The sequence below is a fragment of the Narcine bancroftii genome, chromosome 4, assembly GCF_036971445.1.
Source record: "Narcine bancroftii isolate sNarBan1 chromosome 4, sNarBan1.hap1, whole genome shotgun sequence".
In the NCBI taxonomy this organism is placed as follows: domain Eukaryota; kingdom Metazoa; phylum Chordata; class Chondrichthyes; order Torpediniformes; family Narcinidae; genus Narcine; species Narcine bancroftii.
In genome coordinates this window covers 318,302,115-318,324,534 of record NC_091472.1, presented here as the reverse complement: position 1 = coordinate 318,324,534, position 22,420 = coordinate 318,302,115, and the positions used below count along the sequence as shown (strand labels likewise).

The 22,420-nt window shown below is 50.2% G+C and overlaps 1 protein-coding gene across 2 annotated transcripts in view; it reads left to right on the top strand.

The window, feature by feature from the left end:
- LOC138762319 (unconventional myosin-X-like) overlaps positions 1 to 22,420 on the top strand; it is a 107,795-nt gene that overhangs the window by 43,127 nt on the left and 42,248 nt on the right. For both annotated transcript variants that reach the window (XM_069936074.1, XM_069936075.1), the window contains 10 exons: positions 4,041 to 4,121; positions 6,703 to 6,827; positions 12,084 to 12,198; positions 13,436 to 13,542; positions 14,063 to 14,332; positions 14,732 to 14,771; positions 15,121 to 15,792; positions 18,676 to 18,799; positions 20,148 to 20,391; positions 21,445 to 21,540. In XM_069936074.1, coding sequence (XP_069792175.1) covers positions 4,041 to 4,121; positions 6,703 to 6,827; positions 12,084 to 12,198; positions 13,436 to 13,542; positions 14,063 to 14,332; positions 14,732 to 14,771; positions 15,121 to 15,792; positions 18,676 to 18,799; positions 20,148 to 20,391; positions 21,445 to 21,540 — 1,874 coding nt within the window. The remainder of the gene's footprint in view (positions 1 to 4,040; positions 4,122 to 6,702; positions 6,828 to 12,083; positions 12,199 to 13,435; positions 13,543 to 14,062; positions 14,333 to 14,731; positions 14,772 to 15,120; positions 15,793 to 18,675; positions 18,800 to 20,147; positions 20,392 to 21,444; positions 21,541 to 22,420) is intronic.

Genomic DNA, 22,420 nt, shown 5'->3' with positions numbered 1-22,420 from the left:
TTGGAGGCCGGTGACTAGCGGAGTTCCTCAGGGATCGGTCCTGGATCCACTATTGTTTGTTATATATATTAACGATCTGGAAGAAGGGGTGGAGAATTGGATAAGCAAGTTTGCAGATGATACAAAGATTGGTGGTATTGTGGAAGATTACCGTAGCTTAAAAAGAGATATAGGAAAGCTAGAGTGGGCTGAGAAATGGCTGATGGAATTTAATACGGATAAGTGTGAAGTGTTGCATTTTGGAAAGGCAAATCTAAATAGGTCATATTCATTGAATGGTAGACAATTGAGGAGTGCAGAGCAACAAAGGGATTTAGGAGTTATGGTAAATAGTACCCTCAAGGCTGATACTCAGGTAGATGGTGTGGTGAAGAAGGCATTTGGAATGTTGGCCTTCATAAATCGGAGTATTGAATTCAAGAGTAGGGAGGTTATGATAAAATTGTACAAGGCATTGGTGAGGCCAAATTTGGAGTACTGTGTACAGTTTTGGTCACCAAATTATAGGAAAGATATAAACAAAATAGAGAGAGTGCAGAGAAGGTTCACGAGAATGTTGACAGGATTTCAGGGTCTGAGGTACAGGGAAAGGTTGTGCAGACTAGGGCTTTTTTCTCTGGAGTGTAGAAGATTGAGGGGGGATTTGATGGAGGTGTTCAAGATTTTAAAAGGGACAGAGAGAGTCAACGTGGATAGGCTTTTTCAATTAAGAGTGGGGGATATTCAAACCAGAGGCCATGGTTTGAGATTGAAGGGGGAAAATTATAAGGGGAACATGAGGGGAAATTTCTTCACGCAAAGGCTGGTTGGGATGTGGAATAAGCTTCTGGCAGAGGTGGTTGAAGCAAGGACGTTATTTACATTTAAGGCAAGACTGGATAATTACATGGAGGGGAGAGGATTGGAGGGGTACGGGCCAGGTGCTGAACAGTGGGACTAGGAGGGTGGGGTTTTGTTCCGGCATGGACTAGTAGGGCCAAACTGGCCTGTTCTGTGCAGTATATGGTTATATGGTTATATAGAAGTGCAATTTAGCATTCAACAGCAGAGGAGAAGGTCAGTTATATACTTCTCTGGACAGGAGAGCGAGGCCTTGACTTATTTAATAGCTGGGAGCCTACAGAGATGGAGAAAAATGATCCAGAGCAGATATTTGCAAAGTTAGCTCCTCACCTTGAACCCAGGATTAATCATAGAATTAAACGCTATAAATTTCAAGGCTTAGTGCAAGAGACTGATGAATCTGTTAATAACTTCCTCACTAGACTAAAAATTGTTGCTTCAAAATGTGCATTTAAGGATATAGAGGAAAGATTAGTTGATCAACTAAAATGGGGGAGTGCCCATCCCAAAGTGCAAAAGTCTCTCATAGGGAAGGATAGCTTGAAGCTGGCTGAAGACATTGACACAGCCAGAGCCTTTGAAGCCACGAGGACACAAATGAAATCCCTATCTATGCAGACCCACTCACAGCAAAGAGAAGGAAGGGTTGTTGCTATAAAGAACACAATAAAAAAAAGGGCAAACCCCCCCGGGTCCTGCAGGAAGTATGGCAGGCAACATCCCTTTGTGACCGAAACAAATACCCTGCATACGGTTCTGAATGTAGAGCTTGTAGTAAAGTAAACCACTGGGTGAAGACGTGGAAGTCTGGTATGAAGGAAACAGTAATACCATTGAAGAAAAAAGACAAGAAGAAGATCCACCACATAAAAGGAAATAACAATGAGGACTTCGACACCCAGATACTGGAGATGGAATCCAGACACCTTCACGAGATGTTGGGTGAGATTAAAAAAGTTTTTTTTTGGATCCGAGTTGCAAACAAGGATCGAAATACAGAGGCCAATCCAGAACAAGCCTGTGATATTTAACCTAAAGGTGAAGCTGGATACTGGATCACAAAGCAACGTTCTTCCACTTAGACTCTACCACCAGATCTTCCCAGAGAACATAATAAAAGGGCATCCAAAAGATGGTGCATTGGAAATGGCAAATGTCACATGAATGGCCTATGGTGAATCCATGATCCAGCAGCGAGGGAGAGCAAAGATCAGTGGCTGCCGTAAGGGAAAGAATATCCCCTGTATGTTCTACGTGGTAGATGCAGACGGACCAGCAATTCTGGGGTCTGAATAGCTGCCAGGAGTTGATCTCTCTCAATTATGAGATCTAGATGAAGGTATCCAAAAGGATCAACAGAATCACACAACAAAAATAGGGAAATATTTCCACAGAAGTACCTGCCAGGCCATGGCAAGCAGTGGGAGCAGACTTGTTCACCGAGAGTCAAGAGTGGTCTTTAATAGTAGCCTGTCACTACTCTAAGTTTCCATTCGTCAAAAGGGTGAAAGACCTGAGAGCGTCAGCTATCACCTCAGAACTGAGAGCACTCCTTGCTGAACAAGGAATACCTCAGCAAGTAATATGCGACAATGGAACACAGTTCACGTCACAAGAATTCAGAAAGCTGGCTACAGAGTATGGAATTGCTATCACTACATCATTCCCATACTACCCCAAAGGTCATGGGTTAATTGAAAGTGCAAACTGTGAAATGCACACTAGGTAAGTGTCGCGAAACCAAAGAAGACCCAGACCTCGCTCTTCTATCATTACTGTCAACACCTTTAAGGGCTGACATGAAGTCCCCGGCAGAACTTCTAAACGGCAGGACATATATAAACAACTCTGCCAAGTAAAATACACCCTCCAGAGACCAGGAGGAAACCAGAAGAAGACTGGCTGACACACAAGAAGAAGGACACCAACATTATAACAAACATGAACAAACTTTGCCAGAACTCTTCAGAGGGCAGCATGAACATATTCCAGAGCTGATGTTGAAAACATGGACCCCAGCAAAGCTCATCAGAGAAGCTGAGACACCCAGATCATAGTTTGTCGAGACAGACTCTGCCAATCAGCTGAGGAGGAACAGAGTTCCCATCCGGCCAACACAAGATGCGATGAAGCAGAAAGCTTTAACACCAATATCAAGTGAGGAGACCACAACCACTAATCCCGAAACATCAACACAGCAGTGGTCAGGTGAAGCACAACAAGCGACATCACCTCCATGTGGACCAGCAACACGGAGCCCAACGGTCGCAGCCAAATCCACAAGATGGCGAAGGAACCTACTGCTGCCAGAGCGATATCGATAAGTACGATTTACAAATAGTTGTGTAAATAAACGAGTGTAGAAGTTCAGTTACTTCAGTTGCACTGGAAAGAAAATGAAAAAAACACTAAATTTTCTTAATCTTGAGAAGGAGGGATGTTATATAATCAAGATAATGTGAACTATTTTGTAACTGCATAAGAATACACCCTTCTCACTGTAGTAACTGTAGTGCACCACTGTTGTGCATACGAATGTGTGCGTGTGCGTGTGCGTGTGCGTGTGTGAACAGTCTCCTGAGATGGTGGAAGGCATTAGTAAGTAAAGTCTCTTCTGTAATTTGAATCTTGCATCTTTAAGAAGCCTCCCAAGTAGCACAGAAACACAGCATCTCCCTTATCCAGCTGGCTGGTCACTTCCTCAAAGAATTCTGACTGGTTTGTCAGGCAGGATTTTCCCTGCAGGAAACTATGCTGCTTTGGCCGATCCTGTCATGTGCCACCAAATTCTCTGTAACATCATCCTTGACAGTCCACTCCAACATCTTCCCCAGCACTGGCATCAAGCTCACCAGCCGATCATTTCCTTTCTGCTGCCTTACACCCCCCCCCCCACTACCTTCTTGAATAGTGGGGTGACATTTGCGATGTTCTAGTTCTCTGTGACAGAGACCACTCACCTTTAAACTTTCCACCTGAGTTGGCCTTAGTGAGGTTACTGCTTTAGCTCCAATGACAACATCCAGCCTCATTCTACTGACCTCTCCTCTCTGCCCCCTGACCCTTGCGCCCTGAACCTAACCCTATACCCCAGCGACTCTCCAGCTGTACAAAGCTCCATCCTGTGTCCCATGTGTTCCAAGCCTGTCTGGAAGTCAGGGGTGAAGGATTAACTACTGTGTGCTTGGTTCCACCAGGACTCTCTGCATTCTCTGATGTCCACACTCAGCTCATGCAACCCCTTCTTCATCCGATGCATCAAACCTAACATGGATAAGGTGAGAAACCTGGCCTGGCTGGGGTGGGGGGGGGATGGGGTAATGGGCCCGGGGGTGAACGGTGGGGCCATGGGGGTCCAGGGAGGCTGCTGGAGGGACGGTGGGGCTGCAGGGGGACAATGGGGAAATTGAAGGCTGCAGGAAAATATCAAAGGACTGAGTGCTAAACTGGAAATAGAGTCGTCATCTTACAGCAGGAAACGAGCCCACAACCCACTCGTCTGGGCCGAATATCAGGCCCAGTCCCCTTCACCCCCAACCCATAAATGGAGTTATCCAAATGTTCCAGAAAAGTGGCAATGATATTGATGGGTTTATTGTCATACACAGAATACAGAAACCTGGAATTCCTGCTCGCTGCAGTTGAACAGGTACTTGTGAAGAAAGGCTATGATGGTCAACTATGACGGCGAGGAGGGTTTTCAAAGCTTCCACTGGGATATAGGCTGGTTGGAAGAGTGGGCTGAAAGATGGCAGATGGAGTTTAATTCTGATCAATGTGAGGTGCTACATTTTGGTCGGACTAATCAAAATAGGTCATACACATTAAATGGTAGAGAATTGAGTGCAGTGGAACAAAGGGATTTAGGAGTCATGGTACATAATTCTCTGAAAGTTGAATCACGTGGAGAGGGTGGTGAGGAAGGTATTTAGTATGTTGGCTTCATAAATCTGTATAGAACACAGGAGTTGTGATGCTATGTTGAAGTTGTATAAGGCATTGGTGAGGCCAGATTTGGAATATTGTGTCCCGTTTTGGGAGTCGAATTACAGGAAGGATTAAACAATATAGAGAGAGTGCAGAGGAGGTTTACGAGAATGTTGCCGGGGTTTCAGGGTTTGAGTTACAGGGAACGATTGAGCAGGCTGGGACTTTATTCCCTGGAGTGCAGAAGGTTGAGGGGTGATTTCATAAAGGTATTTAAAATTCTGAGGGGGACAGATAGAGTCAATGTGGACTGGCTTTTTCCATTGAGAGTGGGGGAGTTTCAAACAAGAGGACATGGATTGAGCTTGAAAGGGAAAAATTAGGGGAAACGTGAGGGGAATTTCTTCACTCAGAGGGTGCTGGGAGTGTGGAATGAGCTTCTAGCCAAAGTAGTTGATGCGGGCTCGATTTTAATATTTAAGGAAAAGTTGGATGAGTTTATGGACGAGAGGGGTGTGGAGGGTTATGGACTGGGTGCAAGTTGTAGGGACGAGGAGGGAAAAGGACTAGAAGGGTTTGTTCTCGTGCTGTAATTGTTATATGGTTATTGAATTAAATTAAAAGACACATGAATTACAAGGGATGGACAATACATATTCACAATGATTCTTGTGAAGGAAAGTGACACACTAGGGCAGACAGTCCTGTTGTGGTGTGGGAGCCGTCCCTGATCAGTGTAACTAGGGGAGGTTTCAGACCCTGATTGATGTTGGATTAATCTATCTTGAACCTCGAGGAGCTGGTCTTCAGGCTTCCCGAAGGGAGCAGTAAGAAGAGGCTGTGACCAGGGTGATGGGGTCCCTTATGACATTGGCTGCCTTCTGGAGGCAGCGCGTCACGTAGACGTCTGCAGTGGGTTGGAGCCTGTGATGGACCTGGCCGTGTCTGTTAACATCTGCATTGCTGGGCACTCTAGTTCCCAGACCAGGCTGCGATGAGACTTTTCACGGGACTCCTGTGGAATTACGATAGAGAACCACATGCAAGAAACGTGGAGGGGGTGGGACAGGAGGTGGTGAAGGGGGGTGGGGTGAGGGGGATGGAGCAAGGCCAGGGGGTGGGGCAGGAGGGTGAGGGAAAAGGGCTGAGGGGGTGGGAGTTGGGCGGGGCTGTGGGGCAATGGGGTTGAGGTGAGTCGAGCTGGCAGGAGCTAAAGCAGTAAGGGTGGGGAGGGGGGGTGGGGTGAGAGGCAGGCGAGGCACTTCATTGTCAAGGGTCAGGGTACAAGAGCAGGGAGGCTGTGCTGGAACTGTTTAAACACCAGAGAGGTCCCAGAAAGGGACTGGGGACAGTCCTGGGCTCCACAGGACAGAGTGATGGGTACGGGGAGGGGGTGGAAAGGATTTATGAGGATGTTGCCTGGGCTGGAGAGCTCTGGTTATGAGGATGGAGTGCCTGGTGTTGGGGTGTCGTGGGAACGGAGGAGGCAGGGGGAGAGTTAACTGCGGCCCAGTCCAGTACGGAACGTAGGGAATTACCCGCAGTGATGGTGTCACCGATTGGTTGAAGGCAGGTGACGGGAGAACCGTTTCCCCCTCCTATCCAAATTCTTCTTAAATATTAAAATTGAGTCTGCGTTCATCACTTCAGCTGGCAGTTCAATTACAACCTCCAGAACTGTTTGTGTGGAGTTTGCATGTTCTCCCTGAGGCCGTGTTAGTTTCCCCGGGTGCTCCGTTTCCCGACCATACCCCAACGACGTGTCCGCCAGTAAGTTAATTGGCCACTGGGAATTGTGGGCGAATGTGGGATAATGTAGGATCCCACATCCATCATCGGTGGGTACTAGGTGGTCTGATCGATGGGCTGAAGGACCCTTGTGCTGCAGCACCAATTCTAGGGCAGGTTGACTGTTCACCACTTTCCTTACAGGTAGCATTGAGGTTTGACAAGGGAGTGGTTCAGAATCAGCTGTGCTACTCCGGAATGCTGGAAACAGTGAAGATCCGGCGAGCAGGATTCCCGATCCGTCGCCCATTCCCAGAGTTTTACCTGAGGTATGATTCCAAGACTTCTCAGTTTTCCCATCTCTGAGCTCAGGAACATTTAAGTAGCTCCCTCTAGATGAAGGTAAGGAATAGGAGCAGGGATCGGCCATCTGGTTCGTTGAGCCTACTCTGCATTCAATACAATCACGGTTAATCTGGCTGTGGACCCAGATCCATCAACACGCATTTTCCCCATAACCCTAAATTACCCGAATGTACAAAAATCTATCCCAGTTTTAAATATATTTAAAGCCTCCACAGATTCACTCCTCTCTGGGAAAACCAGTTCCTCCCCAGCACCCAATTCTTGAAGCTATGCCTCCGAGCTCTCACCTCACCTACCAGTGGGAAAAATCTTTTCCGTCTCTATCTCAAGGTCCAAGGCTCCTTTTATGGTCATGTAATCATACATATAAATGTAATACCCACGATATATTTCAACTTCTGTATGCTGTAAGCCAAACAAAGAGTTGCCGTGAGCATTTCCCGTTGCTCCTAACCATAGGAGAAAGAAAGGCAATATCTCCCTTCAGAGATACCGAGTCTCCATGGTTCCCCTCCAGTTCTCCTGCAGCCACACAGACCCCTGTTCAATCCATCAGCTGCCCGAGCTCCAGATCCGAACCTTCGACACGATCATGAAGCCTTCAGCACCCGAGGCACTTTGGGAGCCCTCCTTGCCCTCAGCGTCCTCTCGAATCCTGGCTCTGATACCTGGTTCCCATGCGCCAGTCTCCAGCAGCCAGTGTGGGTCCTTCACTTGTCTGCTGCTGTGGACACCTTTGCCATAAGGCTATCTCCTGTGTTTCTTCTCAACAGGGGTGAGTGGGTAGGGTATGTGCCCTCATTTTTGGTGCCCTTCGTGGTACACTACACCACACAGGCACTACCATCTTGGGCATCTGGTCTATCACTTTCCTAACTTTTACGTTTCTACAAGATTCTCTCTCATTCTTCTAAATTCCAGCGAGTATAGTCCCAGGCCACTCAATCTCTCCTCATAGGCTAATCCGTCCTCTCCAGAATCAATCTTGTAAACCTCCTCTGCATCGTTTCCACAGTCAGTACATCCTTCCTCAAGTAAGGAGACCAAAACTGTCTACTGAGTTAGTGTAGATGGAAGGCAGTGATTCTGTATAGGCCCTAAATCGTCACTGGGACATCAGGAACAGATAAGTAGGCAGATTTTATAAAGGTGCAAAAATAATAGGGTTGTTATGGAGACATAACTTGCTACATGTTAACTGGCACTTCCTTACTGCAAGAGGCCGTACTGGACCTGGTTGTGGGGAATGAACCTGGTCAGGGGGTGGACCTCTCGGCGGGGGAGCATTTTGGGGATAGTGACCACAACTCCCTGGGGTTTAGCATAATCATGGAAAAGGATAAAAACAGTCAAACTGGGCACATGGGAGAAGGGCTAATTACGAAGGGTTGAGGCAGGAACAAGGAGAGTAAGTTGGAAACAGATTTCTCTGGGAATTCCTAGCCGGAATGTGGAGGATGTTTCAGGACCACTTGTGGGGGTTCTGGACAGGTCTGTCCCATTGAGACACGGAAGGGTGGCTAGCATGACACTATTGCAGCACTGTAAACCGGTTTCGAATCTGGTGTTCTTTGCAAGGAGTTTGTACGTTTTCTCTGGGTTCCTTCCATTCCTCTGAATTCCTCCCATCCTCCAAAATGTACAGGGTTGTAGGTTAATTCAGATGAAATTGGGTGGCACTGGTTTTAATGGCTGGAATCATCTTCTACCATGCTAGAAATAACATTGAAAAAAACATGAAACAAAAAATTTTAAACACTAGAAAGATGGTAGGGCAAAGGGGCCACGGTTGTCAAGAGAAGTGGGAGAGTTAGTTAAGAGGAAGAAGGAATCACACAAAAGGTTTAGGAAGCAAAACCAGGAAGGGCTCATGAGAATTATGTGGGAGCCAGGAAAGGACAAAGACTTTGGAGAGTGAGAAGGGAGCCCAAGAAGTCCTTGGCAAAGATGTTCTACGCGTACGTGAAGAACAAGAGAATGCTGAGAGTGAGGGTAAGACCAATGAGGGATGGGCTTGGGGGAGTGGAATGTGCCTGAATGGAGGGGAGATAAAGGAGGGTCAAAATGAATATATCAGCATTCCCCAGGGTGAGGGACCTTTGAGGTTGTGAGGTCAGTGTAGGACAGGCTAATGTACTGGAACATGTCACGGTTAAGTAAAAGGAAGTGCTGGATCTTAAAAACATTCAGATAGATGAGTCTCAGGTCTGGATGGGATATAGCCAAGGTCATTACTGGAAGCAAGGATTACTGGGATGTTGGGAATGATCCTTCATCCTCCCTGGCCAGAGAGAGATACCAGAGGTTTGGAGAATGGCAAATGTCTTCCCCTTTGTTTAAAAATGGTACTAGGGAGAAGCCTGGGAATTATAGCCTACGAATCTTGCGTCAGTAGTGGGAAAACATTTGGAGAGGATTCTTAAAGACAGAATTTAAAGGCATTTAGAGGTGCATAATCTCAAGGATAATCAGCATGGCTTTGTGAGGGGAAGGTCATGCCTCACGAGGCTAATTTAGTTTTTTGAGGAGAAAATCATGAAAGTTAGGCAGTGGATGTAGTGTATATGGATTTTAGTAAGGCTTTTGACAAAGTTCCCCATGATATGCTTTTTCAGAAAGTCGCGTACTTTGGCTGCTTACTTGGTTCTGGAGAGAAACACGAAAATCTTCAGACACTGGGATTGTAGCAAAAAAACAAAAAATTGCTGGAGGAACTTAGCTGGTCACATTGTCCATAAGAGGTAAAGATATATTACCGACGTTTTGGGCCTGAGCTCCACTGTGATATCTCTTTGAGAGTTGGCTACCCCGAAGAAGTTCTCCGTGTCTCACCTTGACGAAGGGCTCAGACCTGAAATGTTGGTTAGATATCTTTACCTCTTACGGACACTGTTGGGTTCCTCCAGCGTTTCTGCGTTTTGGCTTGGATTCGGTATTAGCTTGCCTGGTCATAGATGAAGCATATTCTACCTGGAGGTCAGTGGAGTTTCTGCTCTGGGACACCTGTTGGAAGTGTTTTGTATAATGTAGAAGTTTATTGTAGGTTATAACAGGATGTAGACAGGATGCAGAGTTAATAGTGTGGAGGAACTGAAAGTTCTTGGGGATGAGGTCCAAGGATCCCCCAAGGTTGCTGCCCATATTGAGAGGGTGTACGGTATGTTTGCCTTTGTTAGTTGGAAGATGTTGCAGCTCTGCAAAACTCTAGTTAGACCACACAGAGTGTTCAGCTCTGGACTCCTCACTAAAGGAAAAGTGTAGATGCTTTCAAGAAGTTGCAGCGAGATTTATCAGGATGTTGCCTGGATTGGATAATGTGTCTTAGATGGATCACATGGTTAACAGAGCTAGGGGTTTTCTCTTTGGAGCTTTGAAGGATGAGCGATGACTTAATAAAGGGCTACTGTAAAATCCTGGATATCCAGCACCTACGGGGATTGGTAGATGCCGGATAAGCAAGTTTTCCGATTGCTTGAGGCTCACTCTTACAATGCCTAACTAATACACCTGCATAGCGGTTAGTACAATGTTATAGCGCCAGCGATTGAAACCAGGTTTCAAATCCCACGATATCTATAAGGAGTTTGTATGCTCCCCTGTATCTGTGTGGGTTTTCCCCGGGGGCTCCAGTTTTCTCCCACCCTTCAGGATAATGGGGTGTAATTGGGCGGCATGGACTCGTGGGCCGAAAAGACCTGTTACCGTGCTGTACGTCCAAATTTTTTTAAATTAAAAATTAAGAATAAACAGTTTAAAAGACAGTGCACAAGGTAAAGTAATTGGAAAAAAAAACAGTATTGTAGTCCTGAATTATGTGAAGTCTGAGTTATGTGAGGTCAACTTTAATCAGGTAATTCCTGTAACTTACAAAATTTAAATTTAAGTTTGAACCCTGGTAGCTGGCACTGTGACAGTGTGGCACTAACTACACCACCATCATAATTAACCCCAGCAAATGTACAGATAAAGCCTCTGACTGGGGCAACTCTACGAAGCAGGGATAAGGAGACACTTTAAGAGAGTCACCCTAACGACGAGCGGAATCAGCCAGATCTTCATCCTGGGCGACGCCATCATTGTTTCACACAATTTCATTCAAACAGCTGCTACGAGCAAAGCCTGACCAAGGCCCTCCCTCCACCGCCTGAATATTTCCTCCCATCTTCACCAGTGGTTTATATGTTACTTCAGAGAACATTTACTTCTGCAATTTTAAACTTTTATTGAAATTTTTATTTATTCTCCTTCATTTATTCTATTTATATATTTACTTCCATTTTTCTAGTTGCTTGAATTCTGGATAACAGGGGTTTTACTGTGCGACGTTATGAGGGCCTTAGATAGGGTGAACAGTCAGCTCCAGGGTGACCATAGCAAGTGCCCAAGGGCTTCTGTTTAATGTGAAGGGAGGGAAGTGTAGGGGAGACATCAGGGGTGAGTATTTCACACATAGACTTGTGGGGTTAGGCCTGGAACGCCTTGCTGGAGATGGGGGTAAAGGCTGGAACATTAGGGGCATTTAGGAAACTCTGAGACAGGCACATGGATGGAAGAAAAATAGAGGGTTACAGGGTAGGGAAGGAGGGATTAGACTGTTATGGAGTAGGTTTAAATGGGTTGGCACATTATCATAGGCCAAAGGGCCTGCACTGTACTGGAATGTTCCGTGTTCGAATGTGATGTTGGCCTTCACTACCAGAGGGATTGATTTGAAACCGGCTCCAATGGTGTTGAATGTCTATGTCAGGATAGTGGGTGACATGGTGTCCCTGCACTCACTGCCTTTACAGTGGAGGGGGTAGGATTGGGCGATGTCATCAGAGTGGCTGGGGTCAGTAACTGTAGTGCCTGTCCTCACTGGGGGCGAGTAGTGGAGGGAGGGAGTTGGATAGGGTGCTAATCCAGCGGCTGCTATGTTCTGGACATTTTAATTTTGACATAAAGCACGGTAACAGGCCATTTCGGCCCACGAGCCCGTGCCTCCCAAACACACCCATTTAACCTATATCCCCAGTACGCTTTGGAGGAAACCAGAGCCCCCGGGGAAAACCCACGCAGACACGGGGAGAGCGTACAAACTCCTTACAGACAGCGTGGGATTCGAACCCTGGTCCCGATCGCTGGCGCTGCAACACCATTGTGCTAACCGCTACACCAACCACACTGCCCCGTTGACGTTATTGACGTTGGCAGCAAGCTGATCGGAACTTTTCCCCCAGGTACAAGATGCTGCTGAAGAGTCAGAAGGTTCCGGAAGACTGGAAGTCTCGGTGCCAGGTGCTGCTGGCTCAATGCAATGGCTGTGACTCTCTCTGGCGCTTGGGCAAGACCAAGGTGAGTGTGGCCGGAGGAAATCCGAGTTAAGGTGCCAGCAGGGCCAGAGGGGTGAATGGCCTCCTCCCAGTGGTTCTCAACCTTTTCCTTCCCACTCATGTGCCACTTTAAGTAATCCCTACACCGTCAGTGCTCTATAATTAGCCCTTCCTGCTGGGTAAGTCCCCTCAGATTATTGGGGGGAGGTCCATTCAAGTGGGGGGGAGGGGGGGTTTGTCTCGGGAGGGCCTGTCCCATCGGGTCTGAGTTCTGGTGGGGGGGCTGGGGTGATCTGTCCAAGGGTGGTCTGAGTCCCAGGGTCTGACCTGGCGGGATGAGACCTGGTAGGGGTTGGGATGGGGTTGTTGGGTAGTCTGTTCCAGGGTGGTCTATCCCAGGGGGGCTGAGTCTCTGGGGGTGGTCTGTCCCAAGTGGGGGGGATCTGTCCCAAGGGGTGTGGTCTGTCTTTGGGGGGTGTTTGTCCTGGGGTTGGGGGTCTGTCCTTGAAGTGTCTGGCTCTTGGAGGTCGCTCCAAGAAATCTGTTTCTGGGAGGGTCTGAACTCCAGAGGACAACTGTGAATGGTCAGAGTGCTCCAGATGGTCCCTGACCCTGGGACCCCCACCCCAGGAGGGTCTGAAAACCTGGGCTCCCAGGCCCGGGGGCCTGACCTGCAGGATCCTGCGCTCTCTGGTCCGATAGGGACAGCCCCCGTCCCGAGACCACCCAGGCCAGGCAGGTCTTACTGGAAGGTGATATCCCCAAAGGAAAGGAGCAGGAGGAAGTTTCAACTCAGTGGGGTGAACATCCGACATGATGGGGACCAGGGTCCTGGTGACCACAGGAATGAGAGGATAGAGAAAGTGCAGATTGGGCTTGAGGCTTTAGGTGTGGCCTGCAGGGACGGGGGAACATTGAGAGTTTGGGGGGATTTGAATTTGGCTCTGGATGGGAAATTATTCCCCAGGCTACAGAAAAGAACAAGGGAAGGGGCAGGTGGTTGATGGCACGAATGGTCCCCTGTGACAAACTGCTCATATCGTGACCAGGATGGGAGTGAGGGATGGAGCTCAGGGCCATAGAGTCAGACTGGACAGACACAGACTCTTCAGCCCGTCCTATACATGCAGTGATTGTAACTATCTATGCTCTCCTCCCTTTCCCTCCTCCTACCCGTCCCCATCTCATCCCCACAAACAGTTGGAATGGTCCCCCACCCCCACACAGATGGAAGTTACAGTCTGCACCCTTTCTTCCAGGTATTCCTAAAGGAAGCCCTGGAACAGCAGCTGGAGAGGTGTCGAATGGCAGAGAGGACCCGAGCAGCTGTGGTCCTGCAAGCAAACATCCGGGGGTACCATGCAAGGTCAGGAATCCACCATCTCGCCCCACCCATACCCCAAACCCCTCACACTGACCCTCACTGGGGAACGGTTCCCATACACATTGACCCTCACTGGGGAACAGTTCCCATACACATTGACCTTCACTGGGGAATGGTTCCCATACACATTGACCCTCACTGGGGAATTCCATACACATTGACCCTTACTGGGGGGACGGTTCCCACACACTGACCCTCACTGAGGGAGGGAGGAAGGTCCCACACACACACTGACCCTCACTGGAGGACGGGTCCCAGACACTGGCCCTCATTGGAGGACGGGTTCCACACACTGACTCTCACTAGGGGACGGGTTCCACACACTGACCCTCACTGAGGGAGGACGGGTCCCACACACACTGACCCTTGTTATAGGGAGGGTGGGTGGATCCAACACCCGAGATGGGAGAGATGGGGTTGGTGGGTGTTTCTGACCTTCGGGATGGGTGGATGGACCCTGGACAGGCTTCTTTCCCTGCCATCACATTGCCCTCTCGTCCAGGGTGCGTTACAGGGCACTGATCACCAGCTTAGCCCTGATCCAGAGGACGTGCCGTGCTTGGTTCCAGCGACGCCAGTTTGCACGCCTGCGCTGGGCAGCAACCGTGGTACAGAAACTATGGAGGGGCCAGCGGGCCCGACGTCTGCTCCTTCACACCCTTGTCCACTGCAGGGCACCACATCTGCAGGGACTGGAGTCAGAGGATGGGGTGCGGCATTCACTGGGGAACAGTCCAGTCCAGGATCCGGGGACACAGGCTGATGTTAGGAGGTATGGGGGGAGCCAGGGAAACCCACCAGGAGGGGAATGGGGAGGGGAAATAGGAAGGAGGGGAGGGTCAAGGGGAAAGGGATGGGAGAGGAATGAGGATGGCAGGGCGGGGAGGGGAATTTGGGGAGGGGCTTGGGGAGAAGAAGAAGGTGGGGGAGGGGAATAATGTGGGGAGGTTGAGAGGTGGGAGGGGGTGAGGGGTGGGCAGGGTGAGAGGTGTGGTGGGAGGGATGAAGGGGTCAGGGCAGGTGGAGATGGGATAGGGAATGGTGGGGGAAGGTGGGGATGATGGTGGGCGGTATGGTGGAGGTTGAGGGGGAGGGGAATGGGCTGGGGTCTTTGCCGACTGCACACAGGGCTATCCCACAGTCTGATGTGTTCCTTCCTTTGGTCGTGCAGAAGCTGGATGGGGTCGGAGAGGAAACTGGGGTCAGAACAGGTAAGGGATGTCTCTGCCACTGGAGGGGTTTGACGAGGTCTGAGTGAGCACCCCCCCCCCTCAGTTATAGGTTACCCACTACGGGGGAGTCGCGGGGTCTGAAGGAGCACCCCCCTTGGTTATAGGTTACCCATTGCAGGGGGGGGTCACGGGGTCTGAGTGAGCACCCCCCCCCCCCCCGGTTATAGGTTACTCACTGCGGGGGTGGGCCATGTCTGAATGAGAAACTTCCTCCCACCCCCCCTTCCCGGTTATAGGTTACTCACTGCAGAGGTCGCTCTTGTCTGAGTGTGCACCCCCCCCACCCCCTCAGTTATCAGTTACTAAAGAGGTTGTCCGTTGGCTCTAGGCAAGCGATGTTCCACGACAGGTGGAGAAGGCAAGGGATTTGGTGCCAGCAGGAAGCCAGAGGCTGCAGGAGATGATGCAGATGGAGGAGATTCAGAAGCACCGGGACCAGCAGGGCTCCAGGTGCAGGACTGTGTCCGGACAGTGGCAGACTGAGACGGACAGCCCTCAGCAAGGTGGCATCCTCCGCCTGGAGAGTGAAGCCTGCGGAAAGGACCAACACTTCCTGGAGCCGCTGGAGTTTGCAGGGCCGGATGAGGGTGGTCAGTGTCTAGCCACCGGCCCACATAGCAGCTCTGCAGCACGAGAGGCGTATGAGAGGCCAGTGGTCACTCACCCTTTGACTAATGATGGACAGATGCCAGTCAGCCATTGCTCCCAGGACAGCGTGCACGTCAACCTTCCACTGGCCAGCGAAGGTGAACTCCAACCTGCTTCAGTGGACAGGAGCAAAGATGACCGTAGAACGGGGGTCCGGATGGATGGGGAAGGGATCTACAGAACTGTGCTAGGATCCCCAGACCCAAACACCGACGAGGAGCCGATCTACAGCCTGCCCCCTGACGTTGAGTCAGACTATGATCATGATGAAACAGATGAGGCAGCGGTCTTCAGTCAGGATAGCCTGAAAATGTCGCAGAGTGTGGAGACGTACCCCCATGGCCCCCTCCTGGTGAGTGAGCCCAACCATCCAAACGCCTGTCAGTGTTAACAGAGGAGGGGTGAAAGCACGCCGAGAACTAGGGCAAAGGGCTTGTGTCAGGCCAGAGGTCCAGGACAATGAAATATAGGGCTTACAGAGGGCAGCCAGCCAGCACCTTGCTCCTGGGACCACAGTAGCAAACACCAGAGGACATCGACGGGTGAAAAGCTTAGAGGAGACGTCAGGGATTATGTTCTTTACTCGGAGAGTACTGGAATGCATTGCTGGAGGTGGTGATGGAGGCTGGAACATTTGGGGCATTTAAAAGAGTCTCTGGGATGGAAGTAATTAGAGGGTTACAAGTGTGAGGGAGTCGGATTACATGGGTCAGCACAACATTGTGGGATGAAGGGCCTACTCTAGTCCTGGTATGTTATATGGTGCATGTTCAAGAACAGTGCAGTTACAGGCCCTTCTACCCGTGGTCACCCAGGGTCCCAGCCTCGGTGTCACCCTGACAGGAACATGCGAGTCTGAACTCTCATCAGGCCCTTGCGGCTAAAGAATGCGCCGTGGCCAGCTCCAAGGCTCCGATTCCAACCCTTCTCGGGGAAGGATGATTGGTTGAGTGCTGCGCTTCGCTGCCTGACCTAAGGAGCTGGTTAGGTGCAGGCTGATGATGCCATTTGCCCAGAACCCATCTCCCCACACCCGTCTCCCTCCATGACCCTCTCGAGGCTGGAACTGTTCTGGGAAACACAGAGCAGTTCCAGCAGTGTGGTGGATTATTGGTAGGTAAGATGGCCATTGCTCTGCCGCATATTTATGACGGTTGGCACTACAGCACCAGTCGTCCAGCCTCTGTTAGCTCCGGAGGGTGCTTCAAGGCGCCTCTCGATATGAATGGGAGCTGGTGCAGCCTTTTAGGGCTGCTGTCTGAAAGATAAGTTTTAAGTTTTCCATCCACTCTTGTAGCCAGTCTCCAGGCAGAGGCCTGATATGAAATGGCCTAGTGTCAAAGCCTTCCACTTGCTAAGCGTCCCTTTGCTGACAAACATCCTCCCCCACTCACTCTCTGCACATTCCTGTCTCATACCATTAAAATTAGCCCTATCCTAATTTTGGACTTTCACAGTGGACCAATCCTGTCTCTTAAAATTGGTCGAATTCTGGTCACTGCACAGTGAGGCATCCCCCAAGGACACCTCAGTCACTTGCCCTATTTCCCAATAGGATGTTGAGGGGCACAATTAGCCCTTCTCTAGTAGGGCCATCTATATCTTGCCTGAGAAAAACTCCCCTGGACGACAAAATTCAAGATGCCTTTATTGCCATGTAATAGTACAGAGTATGTAATATTACACAAAGTTGCCCTCATAGAACATAGAACGCCACAGTACAGTTCAGGCCGTTTGGCCCTTGAAGTGCCGACCCATATATTCCCTCCAAAAAATAAGTATTAAACCCTCCCTACCCCGTAACCCTCTATTTTACTTCCATCCATGTGTCTGTCTAAGAGTCTCTAAAATCCTCCAAATGTTCCAGCCTCCACCACCACCCCCTGGCAAGGCATTCCAGGCCCCCAAAACTCTCTGTATAAAATAACTTATGCCTGACATCTCCCCTAAACTTCCCTCCCTTCACTTTGTACATGTCCTCTGGTGTTTGCTGATCCTGCCCTGGGAAACAGGTGCTGGCCGTCCACCCTATCTATGCCTCTCAAAATCTTGTAGACCTCGATCAAGTCTCCTCTCATCCTTCTACACTCCAAAGAGAAAAGTCCCAGCTCTACTAACCTTACCTCATAAGCCATATTTCCCAATCCAGGCAACATCCTGGTGAATCTTCTCTGCCCCCTCTCCACATCTTCCACATCTTTCCTATAGTGAGGTGACCAGAACTGAACACAATACTCCAAGTGTGGTCTCACCAGAGATTTGTAGAGATGCAACATGATCTCTCGACTCCTAACTCAATCCACCTATTAATGAAGCCCAATATCCCGTAGGCCTTCTTAACTATTCTATCAACCTGTGCGGCGACCTTGAGGGATGATTGGATATGAACCCCAAGGTCCCTCTGTTCATCCACACTCTTCAGTAACCGACCATTAACCCTGTGCTCACCCTTCTGGTTTGGCCTTCCAAAATGCATCACCTCACACTGATCCGGATTGAACTCCATCTGCCACTTTTCTGCCCAACTCTGCATCCTGTCTATATCCTCTTGTAACCTTCGACAACCTTCAGCTCCATCCACAACTCCTTCAACCTTCGTATCATCCACAAATTTACTGACCCATCCTTCCACCTCTTCATCCAGGTCATTTATAAAAATCACAAAGAGCAGGGGTCCCAGAACAGATCCCTGTGACACCTCCACTAGTCACCGACCTCCAGGCAGACAAAGAGTCGCCATTAGTGTCACTCCACACCCCTGACAGTTTGATAGTGAGAGAAGCAAAAGAGAATCCATTCAGAGTCACTGAGTGTCCGTGGATTTGCCTTCAGTGCTTCTGCAGTCGCACAGACTCCTCTTGGATCCATCGGCAACCCGAGCTCCAGATCCAAACCTCCAACACAATGAGGAGGCCTTCAGAGCCCAAAACCCCTTCAGAAGCCCTTCTTGCCTTCAGCACCCTCTCGAATCCCGGTTCCCATGAGCCAGTCTCCAGCAGCCTACGTGGGTCCCCGACCGCAAGTGATTGGCATCCTGTGAGCTGTTCAGCCCCTTGCTGGTCTGCTGCTGAGTTCACCATCCTGGAGGGTTGGCCCACTCCAGCCAAGGGCAGTAGGACCCTGTGGAGGAGCGTGGAGCGACCGTGGTCCCCATCCAGTGAGGGCCATTGGGCAGGGGGAGCCCTGATGATGGTGATCTTTCAGACTTGTTCATGTTGCCGTTCTCCTGGCACAGGTGGGAGTTGGTGAGGACGAACTTGATCTGCATGTCGACACTGACGAGGAGTTCAGCACAGACCAAAGCCCAAGGCACAGCAGCTCCGGGGATCCATACTTCCACAGTTACCTATACATGAAAGGTGAGCCTCAGCCTGTCAGGCCGGGGAACAGAGACAGGGCCCAGAATGGGATGTAGGGAAAGGGCCCAGGTCCCAGGACAGGGTGCAGGATCAGGACCCAGGACAGGGTGCATGGTTAGGGGCCAAGGCCCAGGACGGGGTGCAGGATCAGACCCAGAGCCCAGGACAAGATTAGGGCATGGCTCCCACGTCAGGGAGGAGGGGATAGGGTGCAGGGTATTGCAGGGAACATTCTGGAATCAAAGGAGGATTGTCTATTTGGCAAGACACAGGGATCATGTTGAGACTGTTGGCCAGTGATCTGCAGGAGCGCCGCCTGGTGGAGGCTGCATCATTTAGAACCACTTTTACCAATGTTAGTTGGGGAACGGTGAAGCAGGTTGGGCCCCCGCTCACCGGAGTTTAGAATGAGAGGTGATCATTTGGGAATGGACAGGATTCAGGGGGTTATACTGGGAGGATGCAGAGAGGTACCCCTTCTTCACAAATCTCCACCGATGTGGCTCCGGTGTCCTTCCACATCCTGGCAGAGGGGTCGGTGGGTGAATTGGCCCCAGTGTGGTGCCGAGGGCTCGTTCCTGTGTTAGATGTTGGAAATCCCAGGGCTGGTTGTGTTGCCTGTTCTGTTCCTCCCTCAGAGGGCTGAGACATTGGGGCTCTGGGGGCAATCTTCAGGCATGTACAAGGTTCCAACCAGTGACGGGAAAGGGGAAGGAAGGTTAATACCACAAGATATAGGAGCAGAAGTTGGCCATTTTGCTCCACATTCTATCATGAGCTGATCCATCCACCCACTTTGCCCCACTCCCCGGCCTTCTCCCCATAACCTTTGATGCCCTGACTAATCAAATACCTGTCAATCTCTGTCTTAAACACACCCAACGACCTCACATCCACAGCCATCTGTGGCAAAAAGTTCCACAGACTCACGACACTCTGGCTAAAGAAATTTTCTGCATTTCTGTTTAATCTAGTTGTGCCCTCTTGTCCTAAACTCCCCCACCATGGGAAACATCCCTGGCACATCTACTCTGTCCAGGCCTTTCAACATTCGAAATGTCAAGAGCCAGTAATCGTTTCTCCTGTGCTAATCCCTTAATTCCAGGAATCATTCTTGTGAATCTTCTCTGAACCCTCTACAACACCAGCATTTTCTTTGGTCATGATCCTACTGAATGGTGCAGCACGCTGAGGGGCTGAAGGGCCTTTGATCTATTTCTATGGCCCACCCCAAGTCCAGTGCAGAGGGGTAGGGTGAGAGGGGTTGCGGGGAAGGACCCCGTCCCACAGCCATTGGCTTGTCCTTGTCCATTTGACCCTGATCTCTCTGACCCTTGGCTGGCCATAGGGGGGCTGATGAACCCGTGGAAGCGCCGCTGGTTTGTGCTGAAGGACGGCACCGTCATGTGGTTCCGAGCCAAGCAGGAGGCGCTAAAGTCGGGCTGGCTCCACAAGAAGGGGGGTGGCTCATCCACCCTGTCCCGCCGCAACTGGAAACGCCGCTGGTTCGTGCTTCGGGGCAGCTGGCTGCTGTACTTCGAGAACGATGCTGAGGATCGGCTCAGAGGGAGCATCGACATCCGGGGGGCTAGGTGAGTCAGGCCCACCCTCTCCACAAAATCCTCATCCTATCTCACCCACTCACCCCACAACCTCATCCTATCCCATCCTCTTCCCCACAACCTCGTCCTATCCCATCCACTCCCCCGACAACTTCATTCTATCCCACCCCTCACAACCTCGTCCTATCTCACCCACTCCCCCGACAACTTCATCCTATCCCACCCCCACAACCTCGTCCTATCCCACCCTCTCCCCCCCACAACCTCGTCCTATCCCACCCTCTCTCTCCCCTCAACCTCGACCTATACCACCCTCTCTCCCCCCACAACCTCGTCCTATCCCACCCTCTCTCTCCACAACCTCATCCTATCCCATCCTCTCCACATCTCCCCACCCTCACCCCCAAACCATTGTGGGGGTCTGGAGATGTTCGGGATTCCTTGCTCTGGGTCCGGTGTGTTTTATTCCATTTAGTTTACCTTCTACTACTGACCATCAGCCCCCAAACCCAAACACCTCCCCACCCCCATCCATCACGGACCCCTCCCCACTTCCCCACCCTCTCCCATCCATCATGGACCCCACACTCCAAACCCCCCCAACCTCCCCACTCACCCTCATCCATCACAGACCCCTCCCCAAATCCCACCACCTCCCCATCTATTATGGAAACCCCCTCCTAAACCCCACCATCTCCCCACCCTCCTCCGTGCATCACAGACTCCTCTCCCCACCAAACCTCACAACCTCCCCACCCTCCCCCATCCATCACGGACCCCTTCCTCCTAAACCTCACCTCCTCCCCACCCACCCTCATCCATCACAGACCCCTTTTTCTTAAATTCAACCACCTCCCCATCCACCCCCCTCCATCACAGGCCCCCCCCCAAACCCCATCCTCCCCCATCCATCTCGGAACTCTTTCTCTCCCCCAAGCCCCTTTGAGATTTTGGCCTCTCTGTTGCCCCTGTTCATTTTCGCTCTCTGCCCGTCTGCATTACATCTTCCTGAACCTCTGGCCTGTTGCCTCCTGAGATGTAACAAAAGCCTGAGTTTATTCCCAGACCGTTTGGTGCTTGCAGGGCCATTGTGGACAACGTGGAGAAGGAGAATGCTCTGGATGTGGTGACAAGTGACAGAACCTATCACATTGTAGCGGAGTCTCCTGAGGATGCCAGGTACAGTTCACCTACTGGGTTATCCTTGGTTGGAGGGCCTCGCTGGTAAAGCTGCTGTGTTCCCAGGCTGCTTTATGTGATAGACATGAGCCACTAGATCAAGATATTAGTCAAACTGGATCTCCTATCGTACAACCATAGGACATAGGAACAGAAATAGGCCATTCAGCCCATCAAGTTAGCCCCATTGCCCGACCTTCTCCCCATAACCTTTGATGTCCTGACTGATCAAGAACCCATCAATCTCTGCCTTAATGACCCGACCTCCACAATCACCTGTGGCAACAAATTCCACAGATTCACTTCCCTCTGGCTGAAGGAGATTTCTAAGGAGATTTGGAAGGTCATAAATAAATACTTTGCTTCAGTATTCACCAGAGAAAAGGACATTGGTCAAGGTGAGGTCAGAATAGAACAAACGTTTGTACTGGACCATGTTGAGATTAGGAAAGAGGAAGTGCCCTGAAAGAGGGGCTGGATGAGATGTACCCCAGGCTGCTGTGGAGAAGGGGTAAAGAGTTAGCTGTGGCATTGGTGATGATCTTTACATCCTCCTTGGCCACAGGGGGGGTGCGGAGGATTGGAGAACAGCAAATATGCTCCCCATGAGGCACAGGATCAGTGGAACCTTGGCTGTGGAGATTCAGAATTGGGTTGCAGGTAGAAAGCAGGTGGACGGAAAGATTTTCAAAGAAATCCCCCTCATTTTTTTGAATATTTTAATTTTTCAAAGATTCCTATTGAACATTATTACATACATCATATAAATAGTATGTAAAATTACAGAGTCTCATATGATGCCCAAATCTCACCCCCCCCTCCCCCAACTGCTAACATAAAAAATAACAATTGTCCAAGAGCGAAGGGGTGTTTGAGCTGC